Raw genomic sequence first — 17514 nt, forward strand, 5'->3', positions numbered from 1 at the left:
CAGAAGGTTTTAAACCCAATCTGTGAAGAGGAAGAAAGGCATATTTAAGAAAATATAATTATTTCTAAAGTTATTTTAGCATCTTTACTAATATTATTATAGAGTGCTTGATCAAATAAGACATGATAATATTGTCATAATCCAAAAATGCTATAAGTAGTTGTCTATATTCCATAGATAAAGGAGAATTTATTAACTAGATCAGAATATTATATGCCCTTGCACTGAATATTTTCAATCTCAAGTGTATAGTAGTCTATTTTGCAGGACAAGAAAATGTTGCATGCTGTATTATAAAAAGAAATAATCTGTCTACTTATGAGAAGATGAACTCAGCCATCAGTTATAACCTTAAGGGGAAGAAAAATGTTCAAAAAGCTGATGTAGTCTTCCTAACCAAGGGAAAGGCAAGAGAACTCAACCAGAAAGCATCCTCCTGTCTGACACATCAACACTGCACAAGAAACACATCCTTCTGTTTATTTAGCACATCGTGGTGTTAAAGGAAATGGGTCAACGGCAAGAAGGGCTCTTCCTTGATCCAGTTCAGTTCTTACTTTTCAAATCTGTGGAAAGGAGGCAGTTGGTGGAAATCAGAAGAAGCTGCTAGAAAGATAACCTGGTGGGAGGGCTTTGAGAGAGATGGAAAAGGTCCAGTAAGCTGCTTTCACAAAGCAAATCAATATTGAACATTTCTCTTCCATAATTGCATATACAAATGAACCTGAAACCAGTAACATGAATCATTTGACTACTGTATGGTCTTTTTTAAAAATCAAAATTTAATTGTGAGATCTCAAGGCACACTAATTCCATTGATTGTGTTGTTCCATCCAACATCAGGAATAAATAAGAAACTATGATAGATATTTGCCATGTAAGCCTTTTTTTCATGTAAGTCTGTTTAAAATATACTTAACACTTAACCCAACACTTCGGATATGGTTCTTTTTTTTCTATTAATACTGAAATTAATACAGTCCTATTTTCTAGATGAGTAAAATACATCTTTTAGCCAATGTTCATGCCACAGTTTTAGCGTACTGGTTACCATTGTTACCACAGTGACATTTATAGAGGGATCATATTTTCAGTAAGCCCAAGGATTACACAGGACCTTGAATAGAGCAAAAGGAGAATTCACTGAAACCGAGTGCTTCAAATGATAATGTAAAAATGAAATTGCCTGAAAACACAGATTTGTGTCACAACAGAATACCTCTGTGCATGCGTACCGAATGGCAGGGCCGGGAAGGGGTCTCCAGGAGCTATTCATCCGGTTCCCCATCTCCAGGCAAAGTGGTGGCTAACCTACAGTAGGTGCCTGAAATTTCAGTGTTAATGTAACTTGCCCAGAATTGCGTGCTTCCCCAAGCTGCCACTGGCTTACCAGTCCAATGAAAATAACTATGGCACTGACCTTGTCATCATTCTTTTCCTAGATCTCCCTTGGGTACTCAAGACTGCTCAAAACTGAATGCTGAGACTATCAAAAATAAAAGTGTGAACTTCAGGATAGATCTGACCTGAAAGCAAAGCCTGTGTTTGGCTTCATATAGCTGGAGAAAACTCTTTGCCTGTTATCTGAGGTTGACAGTGGTTTGAGTTGCTACTTTTAGAAGAACCACTATGTTCACCCCTAGAAAAAAAGAATTCCAGGGCCATGGCACAGCTGGGAAAGCTGATCTCAGCTGCTCAGCATGCACATTGTGGGATCATTGGCTTTTTGAAACTTGTTTTGAGCCTGACCAATCAACATCACCTCCAATGGAAGAAGCCTCCTTGATTCAATCTTCAGAAAAATAAAGTCCATATCGACACAGGGCAGTCAGCCTTAGGACCCCTTTCTCACCTCACTAAATGTCGATTGCCCTGTGTCAGTGTAGACTTCTTTGTTTTTGAAGATTGAACTGAGGAGGCTCCATGATTAATTCAAATAATCAAGAGGCTTTTTACTTTTCATTTGATTTTAGCGTTTCGTTGTCATTTTAGGTACAAATCAAAGACACATGGAGCAACATAAGACAATGCACTTGTTTTCTCATCAGTCATTTCCTCTGGGTTGCAAGAAAAACAAAAACAAAAACTTTGAGTGAGCCAAATTTGAGGGTAGAGGAGATGAGCCAAATTTGAGTCTATATTTCTGAAGAATTCTCTGTAATTCTATAAAAGCAAAGAGTACACACATCATCCTTGTGTTCACATTAAGAAATAATAATTTTAAAATGTGCCAAATGTATTTTAAACTGTTTTCTTTCCTTTTCTTTTTTTCTGTACCAGAAATCAAACTCAGGACTTTGCGCTTGCCAGGCAAGCACTTTGCCACTGGGCTATATCCTCAGCCCTTTAAACAGTTTTCTTCTTTTTAATCATGTGTTTTATCCAAAGAATGCTAATGCTTTTTGGTACAGTAGTCTGATGCTTAAGAAAAAGAAGAAACAGTACAGGATGTGATTGTAGTACATTAATCCTTCACCCTGAGCAGGTATCAACTAATCACAACTCCAACTTAGAAGATTACCCAAGAGCATTTTCTCTGCATTGCATTCTATATGTTGCATAGTCATGAATGACAGTTTCAATAGCTGCTAGTAAACAGATGTTTCCTTTATTGAGAGAACAAATGGGGGGGGGACTGTAGATAATATCTGAGCTAATCATTGAGCTGTTCAGCCTCCTCATCTATGTGCCCTGGCTTGTCTCACCCATAAAACAAGGGGGAATGCTGCTTATCTCACCCAGAAAGCATGCAGCCTTTAGAACTGGATTTCTCTGCACACCCTGTAAACAAGCGGATAAATATCTTGTTACATGTGCTACAAAGAGATGGGGAAAATGATCATAATTTCATTCCCTGTCACTAGCAATAATCAGCTTTTCACATCTACACTGAGTGTGTCCCCAACAGCTCACGGGTGTACTAAGGAATCCGGATGTTTGTGACCACACATTCCTGGGAAGCAGCAGTTCTAACAGCCAGTGACCCAGCTATTCCCTCCAGTTGCTTTGTGCATAGACATTTTGTTTTCCCAACTCTTCACCATGTGCTAATGATTAGATGGTGACTCCATAAATAAGGAGAAAAGGCAGTGTCATGGGTGGTGGGTGGTTTGTTTTCTTACTTTTTTTGAAAACATATGGAGATGTTTATATATAAATAGAAAACAAGAGAACACTGCCATCATGTCAGCAGCAGCTAATACAGCCACACATGAATGGAAATCAAACATATCTCTACTTCAGAATTCTGGGTTACTGAGATCTACACATCTGGTCTTATTTGATTTGAAAAGATATTTTATTGTTTTAAGTTTTTTATTCCTAGTTGGGAGGAAATTCTAGAGCAAGAATTTTGTTTTGGTTTGGTTTTTACTACTTTCATTGTGAAATTATTCTATCCAAATAGATCTCATTTATAATCATGAAAGATCCTTTTAAAAATCTGTGTATTTGTTGAACTGGACTCTCAGTGTTTCTGACTTGTGGTTGGGAGATTAGAAGCCTCAGGAGACAGAGTCTTGGAGGATGGAGAACACAGGCCAGCAGAGTCAGACCTCTAGGTATGAGTTTTGATTGTACCACTTGCTAGCTAGGTAACCTAAGGAAAAAATTTGGTAACCTGACGAAACATCAGTGGCTGCTCTGTGAAATGAGAAATACAACTGCATTTATCTTGACAGTTCATGGGATGAGCTGCAAGACATTCGTGCAGTGTCTGCCTTGTAGGAAGCACCACAAAAATGCTACCTGCTTTACAATGCAGTTTCTCATAACTCCATGAGCTGGAACCCTTATTGTTCCTTGTCATGGAGGAAGAAACTGAGAGATTATATAGTGTCCAAAGTCATACAGCTAAATATTGGTTAACATGAGGATCTGAACCAGTCTGGGTAATTCCAAAGTTCCTACACTGCCTTCTTCTGCTAAAATGCTACCATAAATACAGCCTGCAGCACCTTTGAAAGCTCCTGCATTTATATTACTCCCTGTGATACCATCCTGTGATATGCACAGTGGCATGCCCAAACTGTGATATTCTGTATCCCTAAGAATTTGTTCATTTGCAGTTAAGGAAGGCCAGGAAGCACTTAATGAATATGTTGTTAGAAGTCCTGGTAAGTTTGATTCATGCAACCACTTTGACTTTGGTCTACACAGCCCTTTTCTTTAAAGTTTGTAGAAGACCCCTATGTACAGGTTCATTATTCCAGCTTAGAAGAGAGCTTTTGTCCCAGCTTGAAGTTGAAGAATCCAAGGGCTAAGGTTACATAATTTGGGGAGACAAGGAGAGGACAGTCACCACCCTCTTTTGTAGCCCAGAGTGTCAGTCACCGTGTCAGGAACAGACTGTGTCCACCTCACCAAGCTGCTCATTAGTGTTGGGTCTGGCAGCTAAACTGCTAACTGGGTCCACTTTTAACCTAAATAGTACATAATTAGGAGCACTTTGTCTGGAAACATGGAATCTGCCTGCAGTCTGAGACTCTTCACATACAAGGTGGCCCAATTTTGCGTTCATTTGCAAGATATATTGTGATTTTTCTTTTCTCCTTTTTGCAAGGGAGGCAGTTTCAGCAAGGCCTACAAGAGAAGAGGACAAGGAGTGTCAAATTACACATCCACCTGTGGACCTCACAGCAGCATGTAGTTAAATGAGCTCTGAATATAGGACATGAATGCAAGTCTTTTGCATACTGTTAACTCTAATGATGGTAGCATAATGCAGAAGTCACAGCTGAACACTGAGGTGGTCCTTTTATTAATAATATCTTGAGTCTTTTGCAAAAATTCCTTAGAACGGAAAGTGGAAATCTGAGCAGGCTTCTGCTTTGTGAACCTTCTCGTCATTAACAGATAAGGAAAATGATTAAGGTGCCCCTGACCTTAAATTCAGTCCTGTGAGTGCTGGTGGCATCCTCTCTGACCATCACGGCTGGCCTTGCCTTTGCAGCATGAGTATATTTCCACAATGAATGTTAGGAAATCACTGTAAAATGGAATCCACTTTAGGAAAAATTACTTATGCAACCCTCCAATTGTCATGTAAGTGAAAAATCATTGTAATACAGGACAAGTGTTACTCATCTCACCCCAGGTGCATGTTAGCAATGACAGTGTGTTGTTTGGACCAATAGGATTTCAGAGCCAGCACTACCATTTGCCAGCTGTATGGCTTTGAGCAAATCACTTGACTTTTCTGATCCTCAATTCCTTTCCTATAAAAACATATCAACAATAAAGCTGCTTTGTCTAGTTTATGGGTTGTCAAAGAAGAAAAAAGGAGATTACAAATATGAAAGCGCTCTAGAAGCACTGTATCAATGTTATTATTGATTTGTACTAGATGAGTAATGAGGACTGAATAGCAGCACTGTCCAGATAGTCTGGGAATAAGTCAACAAGGGTGGCAGCTGATCAGCCTTGGAGAACGAGCTGGCTTCTGAGCCACAGAGGGCCTGGCCAGCTTGATGAGCCTTAAACTTGCAAGTCAAGGCTGGGCAACAATTTGGCTGGCTTTTCCACATGGCCTGTGATGTTTTAAGCTCCTGCAGCCACAGTCCTGGCTACACAAAATCATTGTGTGTTTGCTCACCAGACTTTACTTGGAAAGAGTTTACAAATTGGCAGCCTGGCAGAGATCAGAGTGCTGTGGTTTTACACTGGGGAGAACAGTGTTTCATGCTTTCTTCGATTATACCCTCCTTGGGGATTAGATGGATGGAATAACAACAAACCAGAAAGCAAAGGCAAACCTGTCAGTTCGATGCCTGTTAGCTATAGCAGAACTCACAATTAAACTAAGATAGGGATCTCTTCTCAAGAAAGAGGTGCAGAAATAAGTCCACAGAGCATAACTTCTTTATTTGAGCATGGCTAACACTCCAGATCCCTGCCATAAAGAAGATTTGTACTATAAGACGCTTCAGAAGGTACATAGTATACAGTAGATGCTTAAGAAAATTGATTGAAAAAATATTATTACTAGTAGAAATAATTGAGCAGTCTTACTGTACTTTTTAAAATCTTTTTCAGTCAACTGTTGAGTTTGGCAAATTCCAGGATGAGTAATTGTGCACCTCTGAACCATGAGGTAACAGGCCAACCAAGATCCTAAATCAGGCAGAGCAGCATGGATTTGGGGAGCAACTTGTGTAGAGATGCGATAGTTAGCTGTTACTGTTTGATAGTTCCCAAGAAGAAAGCATAGAAGTAACAGATATGAACTAAGCACTCTTTTTTTCTTTTGCTTAGGTAAATATTTCCAACTACAGTCTGGTGATGGAGTCTGACTCAGGCTTATTCCTGCCCACTGGGCTGCAGTTTACTGGCAGTGAGAAGGCCAGATCCATCATGGAGGAGGTCATGAGCCTGCTGCAGCCCCTCAACATCACTCAAGTCTTCAGGGGTGCAGATGGGGCAGACATCAACTTCTGGATCCAAGCTGGAGTACCAGGTAAGACTGAAAGGTGAAACAGATGCTCCTCGTGAACCACCATTGAAATAGCTGTTCCCAGTATACGGCGACATGGCACAACGGCCTGATAGGCCAGTGAGGCATGGAAACCCGAAGCATTTGGCTTTAACACAAAATTACCTGATGATTTCCAAAACTGGGATAATGGTGCTCATCTTGTATTTGCTTATCCATCTGCCTTTTCATTTTAAATTGTATCCCCTTACTCATAGAGATTCTGATCTAACAATCCTAGGATTTGGTCTAAAAATCTTTTTTTTTTATTACTTAAAGAGAATAAAATCAAACAAAATGAAACAGAGCAAAGCCAATTAAAATAAAGCAATGAGATCAGTACAAGACTTTAAAACATGATAATAGGAAATCAACAATGGCTCCCATAATACCTCATGTTATCTTCAGCTGCCCATACCATGAGGCATAATAAGATCAAACAAAACAGAACAGAATAAAACCAGTCAAAACAAAACAATGTAAGTGAAACAGGATTGCAAAACAAGATAATAGGGAATCAACAATGACTACTCTAAGATATCTTGTGGTCTCCAAAATAGCTGCCCATACCATCAGACATAATATAATCTAACAAAACAAAACAATGAAACCAAACCAGACACAACAATGAAAATGATACGGGGACTTCAAAACAAGGTAATAAGAAATGAACAATGGCTGCCACCTTCTCTTTTAGATGTTTCCTCCCCTTTCACTTTCACAATATCCATTGTACATTTTGAATTCCACTAACTCATTCAGCTTTTTATACAGAAAGACAACACAATGTGTATTTGTTTTGTTTTTAATGAGATATTTGTGCAGCTCAGTGGTCTCATCACCAAAGTTTCAGAATTATAGCAGAAGGCAATTACTACTACTAACATCCTTCTACTTCTAGTCCTGGGCCAAGAAACCATCATTGACCCAAATACTGCAGTATCTAAAATTTTACCATCACAGGTTTATTCCTTCAGGTTGGGTTGCTTCCTGCTAATTGTATTTTTCTTTAATGTGAAGACTTCTGTTAAGAGTTTGGATACCAACTGGCCTGCCCTGATTAGTGATTTGGCATGTGGATATCTTGAAGAGAAGTCCCAAGCCCTTGGGAACAGGAATGCAATTATGAAATGGGAGTGGACTTGGGGAGGTAACGGGAATGGAAGCAGAAAAGTCTTACAGAAGACAAACACAAACGGCTTTGTGCTTTTGCCCAGGATAGACATGAAACAGGAGGATAGTAAGTACCTGCAACTTAGACGTTGTTTCTGCAACACCATTATATCCATAGTCAAAAAATGGTACAAATACCCATTACAAATTTTTCTGTACTTATATTATACAAACAGCCTTTGAACAGTTTTAAAAATTTTTTTTTGTCTTTTTCTTTTTAACATTACTGTTTTTGTGACTCTTTCTATGGCTACAAAATTATGCTTATAAAAAGTGTCTCCAAGTCCACTGCACACAAGCTTGCTTTTTGCCTTCCTGCAAAATGAATTTTATCAATAGCGTAGAATACTACATGAATTTAAGTTTTTTGTGTGTCTTTTTCCTTTTTATCGGTACCGGCCATCGAACTCATGACCACCTGCTTGCAAGGCAGGTGCTTATGCCACTGAGCTAAACCCCCAGCTCCAAGATTTTTTTCTTAAGACACTATGTTTTAAAGGGATATTTTAGGGCTTAAAGTTTATAATAATTTTTCAAAACCAAAAATAGAAGCCTTTTATTGTAATAAAATGATCCAAATTGACTGTTTATTCTGTACATATTTAAACCATATTTTAAAATTCTCTTCAAGCAACATTTCCATTGACAATGGTGTTATCCCTAAACAGATCCAATACACTTATACCTAAGTGGCATCAATAAACATGATTGAAATTTAGAGAAGAGAGTTTGCCCTTTAAGGTGTACAGAATCATTTGTTTGAAATTTAAAATTATTTCTGAGCCTTGAATTCTTAAAATTTGAGAATCCCTTAGTAAGCCACTGGGCTGTAGGTGTGAGGAAAGGATTGGTAGATCAGGAGTTACAGGGCTGGTCAAAGAGGAAACAACGAGGAACTGAAACTTATGATACATCGGGACAAAAAAGCTTGTATCTGCCTGAACTGGTGTCGCTTAGTTCTTTATGTTTGACCATGAAGATTGGCCCGAGCTTTATTCCTTCACATGTACAAGTTCTATAACGATGGCTCTTACAGAATGAGCAGGTTGATTTGACTGTCTGCAGCTATAATCAGGAGGTCTTTTCCATCTCAGCCACAGTGAGATCAGATTTGATTCTACCTAATGGAGTGCAGACGAGTGTCTGAGTCTATCATGGTTGCTTGGGAATTAATAGCTTATAATTTATTGAACTCCCACTATTTGTAAGGTATTTCTTTAAGCTTTTGCCCAGATGTGGTCTTTTAATCTGTACAATCATCCTATGACCTAGATATGATTATCCTTTCACATGAAGAAACAGACTCAGGGGATAAATAACTTGCACAAGGCTGCATATCTCTAAGGGTCTGAGCCTCCCCTGAGAGCAAGCCCCGTTAGTGTCAAAGTTGGTGGCCTTTTTTCCCACAATATGCAGCAAGTCAGGGCAGTCTGGAATGCTGAGATGGTCTTTCAAATCCCTGGCAGCATCTAAAATGTTTACATTACTCAGCTCTTGCTTATGCAAAGCATTCCAGTTCATTCTTGCTCCAAAATTATTCACCTCTGGGAGAAAGGAGTTTGTTATTGTAAATAAGTAATTATTTCTTTTTACATTCTTTGTTCTACCCCTCTCTATTTCTTTGGAGATCAGAAATGTTTATAGACCTTCAGTAGTTCATTTAGACAACTAGGAATATTTCCTAGAGTTATTTTTAAATGTTTTGTACAAAATTTGCAGATTTCTCACCATGACTGTTAAGCTGGCTTTTGATATTTCAAATGTGAACTCGTCCTGGAGAAAACAAAAGAACTGCTCATATTTTAACTCGTGTTATGTATTTAAAATTTTGAGAACTTAGAAAAAAAAAACAAAAAAATCATAATTTGTCCAAAGAAGGAAATAAAACATATCAGTTATATGCTCTATTCTTAAAAATCTGGCAAATGAAAAGAACCTAAATCTAAAAACATTAAAAATATTACTTAAGTTTTACTTTAAGTAACTTCGTACCTAACTTTCAAAAAGTGAATGAGAAGTTGTGTTTCCAGATTCTTTTTTCTTTCTCCTTTTCTTTCACTTCTCTACTGATTTAACAAACATTCACTGAGCCCCTAGCATGTTCTAAACATATTAAATTTCTATAATCTGAGGTGATCCTGTGATGCCTGGGCCCCTTGTTTATGTATGCAGAATACCAAAATACTAGTGAAGAGCACAGATAAAAGTAAAATCCAACATGATTTTACTATTAGTAGAAGACTAAGCAATCCATTTGTGAGAGGATCATTTTAGGGAGAGGAGAGAAGAAGCCCTGCACCCTCTAGATGAAATCGAGATTTCACTTATTCCATTGGATAGTGATAAACATAAATAGAAGTACTCTGAAGAAAACGCAGTTTTAAAAAGCATCTTGGGTGTGCTTTCCATGTATACACCACGTTCTAAATGGTGATACGCCAGCCACCTCCACGTGCCACCTCCTTCCATGCAGCTGCTTTTCCCTCCAATCCCCAATTCCTGGGGGACTGCTTTTTAAGGGACACTGCACTCACTGCGTTTATGAACCCTTGGCCTCCCTACAGTGCTCTTCTGCTTTTCTTAATTCCCAGATCATTTCTAGTCCTTAATCCCAGACTCTAGGGCTGTGAATTGCACATATGACATAGTTCTTGGATTATTACTTTACGTGCCTCCCACCCTCCGTGGTCATTGATCAGTTTTATGAGTTTAAAGTCTATAATACTTACCAATTTACCTCTGTCTTTCAAGGCCTTTAATTCAGTCTGGGGAAATTTTTTTTTTTCATTCTTAAGACAAGAAACAAAAACACTGAAAACAATTATTTTCTTGACAAAATCTTGGTGACTTGTATGTGAAAAAATAAAGGATATTAAGAAAAGAGCCCCTGAAGAAGGGGCTGGAGATTTAGCTCAGCAGCATCAGTGCCTGCCTTCAAGCAGGCAGTCGTGAGTTCGATCCCTGGTACCAAAAAAAAGGAAAAAGACCAAAAAACAAAATAAAAAAAAAAGAGCCCCTGAAGAAGACCTTTAAATACTTGAAGGGGAAAATTAATGATTTTACTACCAAAATAGTGAATAGTTACTTTCTGAGGCTCTGAGTTATTCTCTCAGTATAATAATAAGTTAAAGTAGCCTTAGAGGGACTTCAGATAGCCTCTATGCAGATAGTGGACAGAGTATAAATCTTAAGGTTTTGTTTTTGTTTGTTTTGTTTTGTTTTTTGCTGCATCCTCCAGGTTAGAATGAGAGAAGTCAGTTCATGATAGGTCAGTACTGAGCTATAGTATAGGGTTCTCAGATGTCCCTAAACACATCTTGTTGAACATCTTTTTTTAAGAAAGTCTTCCACAAAATATATACTAATGAAAAACTTAGATACCCTCTTAGCCTAAAAGAATGATCCTACTCTTACTCCACATCTGCCAATGCGAATTTCTTCCTTCATTTCAGAATCCAGGATGAAACACTTTTCCAATGTGTTGGTTTGTTACAGACAGTGGGCTTGGCAGAATCAGAGGCCGGAGTGTATGCTCTGGCTTCACCATCTCTAACCATGTGCAATGATATATTTTTTCCTTCTAAGTCTCCCTTATTTATTATAAAGCCACCTGAATCAGTAGTAGAGAAATAGACAAGAACCGTGTCACACTGATGACACAGTGAGACGTGGCTATCTCAACCGTGAACCCCAAGTCATCATTTCCACCAAGTATTTTCATGTGTCCTCCTCCTGTTCTGTTCCTTGTCTCATCAACCATGATCCAAAAACCTTCACCATAATCTACGACATGGTTTCTAAGCCCTGTTAACTTATTTATTTATTTATTTATTTATTTATTTATTTATTTATTTAACTTATTTATTTATTTATTTATTTTTACGAGGACTCAAACTCAGGACCTTGCACTTGCCAGGCCGGTGCTTATGCTGCTGAGCTGTATCCCCGGCCCTGGTCCTGTTTACTTTCAATCTCCTCCCTCATACCTTGTTTCACTACAAGTCTGATTGCTCTGGCAGCCTCCTTCTGATACGCTGACCAGCGTTTCCAGTCTCCTTCCTAACTGCTTCATTGCTCCCACAGTGAACTTCCTAAAATGAAAACTGATGTATCATTCGGGATGCGTTTGTCTGAAAAATAAAACAGAATACTCAACTCCGAATGGCAGTAGGGGATTTTAAAATTCTCTTTAAGAAGAACTCTGGAGTCGGAGTACTTAATTTAGTTATCCAAACAGAGACAAGGCTTTCGGTGCTTCACATCTTCACCTTGCCATCTTTGGCATGTCTTCAGGCTTGTCTCTTCACAGTCCCAAAATAACTGTAGTTGTTCCGAGAAACATGCTTTTTTACATTGTACAACAGTGAAAGAGAATGTCTGTAATTAGTGTTCCTTTCTAAGAGGGAGAAACTCTTTTCCAGAAGCCCTAAAACAAATCTCCTCTGTCTCGTTGGCCAAAGTCGTGACACAGGCCTGTGGCTAATTCGTGTTGTGAAAATGGATTAAAACCACCAAGACTGGCTTTTACTGATCGAATTTTACTTCTTGGGCATAGGGTAGGGCTAGGTAGATCTTCACCAGCGCACACTAATGTTCTTGCTGTTCTTTGCCACTGGGCCTGCCCTATTTTATCTTTTTTCATGAGCTAATTCCATGATTCAGTTCATTGTTCTCCTCTTTTCAAAGCCATCTCCAATGTCCTGCCCCTGGAAAAATGGCCCCGGAATATGCTCCAGGAGCCCTGAATACTCCTCTCCCAGTAGCATTTACCCCCCTTATAATTGTGATCCATTGTGAATTTCTCAGAATTCCCAGGGCCTGAAAAGTTCCTGGCCCTTGAAAATGTTCATAACAAAGGTTCAAACACTAAACAAATAGAATCTAGGTCTGCAGGAGTTAGCTATCATGAGAAAAGTTTATTCACTAGCATGTACTGCCCACCTGTGATTACATTACTTTAGTAATATTGCTTTGTTGGGCTGTCTTCTTTCTGCACATTTAATGATAAAAATCATATGTGGGCTTTTTCATCTTACCTATGATTCCCTGTTAAATGCCAAATGTGCAGATTACTCAGAATTGTATATACTTTCCATCTTGCTTTTTTTGCTCAGTGCCTCATATGGCATTAGGCAAAATTAAAACTTTCCATTTTGACATCCCAAAAAGCCTTTTCTCTAAAATGTTCCGAGAAAGGAGACAATGAGTTCACAGGTAGGCATGGCCATGAAAAGTAAGCTGAAGTTTCAGACTGGACCCAGGATGTGTCTGTTTCCCAGGCAGCAGATGGAATAGTGCAGCCCAGCAGTTCTGTGTCCCCCACTGTCCCTAATTAAAAGATGCGCATTTATGGTGACAATACTCAGTGAAATGGTGTTTGAAGAGATCAGTGCTCCATGGTAAGTAGGTCTCACCCCACTGAGAGCAGAAAAAGGGCATGCTCCAGTTTGGGATTTAGCCCTCAAACCTTCATGGAGATAACAAAGGAAGTTTTGTTCAATCAGCAAACATGTCTTAACTTCCTGCCATTAACAAGGCACTGTTTAGACTCTAAGAATAAAGCATGGAAAACACTGACCAGATCTCTACTCTTACAGAGTTTACACTGGCTGTGGAGGAGGGGGTGGGTGAGAGACAGATCATAACAAAGAAGTGAATCAAGAATGGAAAAAAAAAATATTGGAGACTGATAAGAGTTACACAGAGAATTATAGTAGGTGGCTACATCTTACCTCTTCAACTCAGGTGAGTCAGAGATGTTGCTATAACATTTCTTGCCTGCTTTATTCTAGATGGATATGTATAACATCAACTCCACACTGTCCCCTAGAAATTGCTCATTACATGACTATCATAATAAACTGTTTACATTCTTCCCAACTCAATAAGTTTGCTTCAGGTCTGGCAGAAGCTATTGGGTATCTTTCCCACAGTAGACCTGGCTTCATCCTTCTGAGATGATTATAGACCTAATGAAGAGAGTATTGTTTTTACCCCTGGATAGTTAGTCATGCACTGCCTTATAAAGTCTCTTCTAGTGTTTCCTTGAATGGTTATTTAAAGCACACATTTCCAGTGAATGTGCTTCAAGACTAAGAATATATTTTATTCTTTTTTTTTTTTCAATATGGAACGCTTCACGAATTTGCGTGTCATCCTTGCGCAGGGGCCGTGCTAATCTTCTCTGTATTGTTCCAATTTTAGTGTATGTGCTGCTGAAGCGAGCACTTTATTCTTATTTATGTACCCGCTCTGCACATTATTAACTGGCACTTAAAAGATTACTGATTAGATGTGTTGATTTGAAGATGAACACAAACTGAGTAACAATAAAAGGCAACTTTTGGTACAGCTTCTCAATAAATAACACATGCAGAATAACTGTGGGAGCCCCAAGACAGGAGAGAAAGAAGAGCTACGGGAGGGGAGCATAGATGGGTACTGAAAAGTTCATGGTATCAGAAGGACAGAAGGTATAAAGAAGGACATTCCTGGTGAAACAGGCAGACAGTCCTGTGGGGAATGGTTAGGGTGATGACTTTGTTAGAAAGTTCAACTTGGAAAGCAGCAGAGAGACAGCAGTTGAGCCAGATGAAGAAGAAACATAAATTTCAGGTTGAAAACTCCTGCAAAGGATGCCAAGTGGCCAGAATTCTTTAGCAGGGAAGAGTTATGGTGAAAGCAATGTTTTAGGATGGAATCTAAGCAGCTTATGCTAGAGGATATCCAGACCCCAATTAAGCAGGAGGATCATGGCGAGAGCCTGGGAGTGGAACAGCAGTGTGAAGATGCAGCCAAGGGTTGGAAATGATTAGATATCACACGCTGCCGTGTTTCATGCCCTCCTAGGGGACCTTGGGAGCCCTGTTCCTCATGTTTCTCTGTCATTTTCCATGCCTTCTAATAATGCAGCCTGAAAAAGCCTTAATTCTCTATCTGCCTCCTTCTAGGGTCTCAAGGTTGGTTCTTCTGGGTTCTTTGTCCTATGCATTTGTCTCTTTAGCTGTTGCACTTGATACTGGACAAATAATGTTTAGTTACTTTTCAAGTTACAGTAGGTTATGTCCCCGTGAGCTCATTGTAGGCTAAAAATACTGCATTGTGGGTCAAAATATATAATGTAGCTAACCTTCTAAACATCGTACTTAGAGCACAGCAGTGCGCTGCATGAGTTGTTTGTGATCGGGTGGCTGACCAGGAGCTGTAGACCCCTGCTGCTGCTCCTGCCCATCATCGCTGTCTGTCTAGCGTATCCTATAGCATATCACTAGCCTAGAAAAATATCAAAACTCAAAAGCATCATTTCTACTGAAAGCATGTCTCTTTTGCTGCATTAGAAAGATGAAGAATTGTGAGCCTGGAACCATTTGTAACTGACTCCTTGTGTAAATACTCCCTTCAGTTGGTAGCAATATTACATATAAATTATGGAGGGTGCAAAAATAAGGGTACCCCTTCTCTCCAGATGCTCACAGTCAAGAGCTGACTGATTTAGTTCATTTAATGATCATGAAAATAACAACAGCTTAATCATGGAAAACTAAACAAACCTATAATAAAATTAATATGTATCACTTTTATGTGATCTATCAGCCAAAATCCCTGTTCTTAAGGAGTTAGTGTAGAGTTAGACACGGGGAGAAAAAAGTACAGTAGTTCAGGCAAAAGAGGCATTTACCTGCTAAGCATCTCAAAAGAGGCTGCATTTTACCACCATTTTGAAAAGACTGGTTAGAGAGGGCATGCATTCCATATCACAGAGAAGAAGAGCAGAATTCTGTAGGTAAGAAAGTGTAGTGGGTTCTTAAATGATAATCTGGTTTGGCCAAACTTTTGATTAATACAGGGAGTTAGCAAAGATAAAGCCAAACAGGCTACTTGAGACTTGAATTGGGATCTGAGTCCCATTCTGAGGATTTGGGACAGACAGAGATTTTTGAAGATTTTGAGCAGAAGTGAGACAAGATGAATCCAGTCCATCTCTGAGCCAGGTCCATCTCACTCAGATCCTCCCTGGAGGATCTCAGGACAGGACCCAGCTTCAGAATTCACAGATCTCGCTGACTGGACTGCAGGTCTTCTGCCAGTTCCTCAGTAAAACTGGACTTTCTTCGATGTTTTGCTACAGAAGCTTTGCTACATTAAGCCTTCCAGCTGGAGTGACATAACTGGGATACTGAGGTCCACAAAACATTGCGCTGTGATTGTCAGTGAATGAATTGAAAATCTCAGCTATCAAAAGTAAAGTCTGAATGCTCAGATATAATCTGCTCATTGAATCTTTGGGTTAAGTAAATCTTGGAGTATTGTGATATTTTCATAGGTTTCTTGAAAAGTTTGCTTACCAATTTAGTTACTTTAATAGTAATTGGGTTATTATGCAAAACAATAAGAAAAACACTCCAATGAAAGATTTTGACAAAATTGAAGTCCTACTGGGTAAGGACATTTTAGTATGGAAAAGAGCTATATCTCAATTATATACAATAGACTATTTAGTTTGAGTAATTTCAATAGTTTATTATCTTCCCTTTGCTTAATAGTAAGCTTAAAAATGGCCACTTAACCTGATGTTTTTGTAAAGTCCCCTCTTGAGAAATTTCTAACACAGTAAATTAAATCTCCTTATTATCTCATTATTATAGGAAAGTATGAGATTATATAATTAATGGCAGCCAAACTTTCCTTTCTAATGTGACATTTACTGTCTTAATTATCTTTCTAGTTCATAATGTATGTCAAATATGATTGAGCTCTGTAAAACCTATTAGTTATGGATCTATTGAGATGCGAGTGATTTGTTGCTTATAATAGGATCAGATATGAAGTGTGGCCTCAGTATTCTCACTTTTTCTCCCATTCTATTCCTGGCAGATGAGAGGACAGCATCTTATATAGAGATACACGTGGCACAGACTTCATCAGTACTCAGAGATTTAAACCTAAGTAAAAATGTTAGACACATCTTGTCTAAGTTACTCTTCTTGTTGCTGGTACAAAATACCTGATACCCAAAGTTAAAGAGGGAAACGTTTATTTAACTCACAATTTGTGGAGGTTTCAGTCTATAATCAGCTGGCTCTCTGGCAGGGTGGCACAGGGCAGAGGGGCAACAGTTTAAGGAGGAGGAAGACAGGAAAAGCAATGAGAGAGGGAGGTCAATGCTCGTTGTATACAGGCTGCCCACCCTGAGATGAGTGTAGCATTCACATCCTTAATCTCAGCATTGGAAAAATCAATCACAGACTCTAGATTTGGACATGTCCCAGAAAACTCTATCGCCACATAAGGCACTGAGAGACATCTAGACACAAGCCATTAAAAAAAAAGATTTAATTCATTATTGTAACTTTCATAATGAAGTTGATCAAGATACTTTGCATTACATTATAAGTGCAGTACAAAAGCAGAACCGTTGTCTGATGGATCAGTGAATCCAGATCCTGTCTTCCTCAAGGAAGACTTTGTATTAGATACCCAATGACTCTAGTCACTTAGATGACAGCTTCTGTGGCCCCTCCAAGTTTACATTTTTCATTTTGTACTACTGTGAACCCTGTCAAAGCCCGGAGACCAAGACATTTTGTGTTTAGGTTGTAGTTGTGGTTCATCCCCTTGGCTGCATTTTAAAATCACCTGTGGTGCTTTAAACATGTGTCAGTGCTTGAGCCCCACTCCTAATGGTTTAGATTTACTTGGCACAGTAAAATTCAAGGCATAGTACAAATTCAGGAGACACTATTTATGGAGAATCAATTCAACCACCAGTTCTCCATCCTCCCGGAGCGCAGGTTCACTGTATTTTCAGTGAATGGTACTTCTCGTGCTGACCTGAAGCTTGAGGGCCTTGCGCACACCCTGTGTGAGTGGTA

General features: G+C 39.0%; 1 protein-coding gene and 1 non-coding gene across 3 annotated transcripts in view; one reads left to right on the forward strand and one right to left on the reverse strand.

Moving 5' to 3' along the window:
- Nucleotides 1-17514, forward strand: part of Cpq (carboxypeptidase Q) — a 360271-nt gene that overhangs the window by 270146 nt on the left and 72611 nt on the right. For both annotated transcript variants that reach the window (XM_003479901.5, XM_063257593.1), the window contains exon 6: nt 6253-6454. In XM_003479901.5, coding sequence (XP_003479949.1) covers nt 6253-6454 — 202 coding nt within the window. The remainder of the gene's footprint in view (nt 1-6252; nt 6455-17514) is intronic.
- Nucleotides 13764-13870, reverse strand: LOC111754708 (U6 spliceosomal RNA). Its single transcript, XR_002789377.1, has one exon. It is a non-coding gene; the product is annotated as a U6 spliceosomal RNA (small nuclear RNA).

Source organism: Cavia porcellus, unplaced genomic scaffold, assembly GCF_034190915.1.
Source record: "Cavia porcellus strain 051 isolate PalLab524CR breed Dunkin Hartley unplaced genomic scaffold, mCavPor4.1 scaffold_10, whole genome shotgun sequence".
In the NCBI taxonomy this organism is placed as follows: domain Eukaryota; kingdom Metazoa; phylum Chordata; class Mammalia; order Rodentia; family Caviidae; genus Cavia; species Cavia porcellus.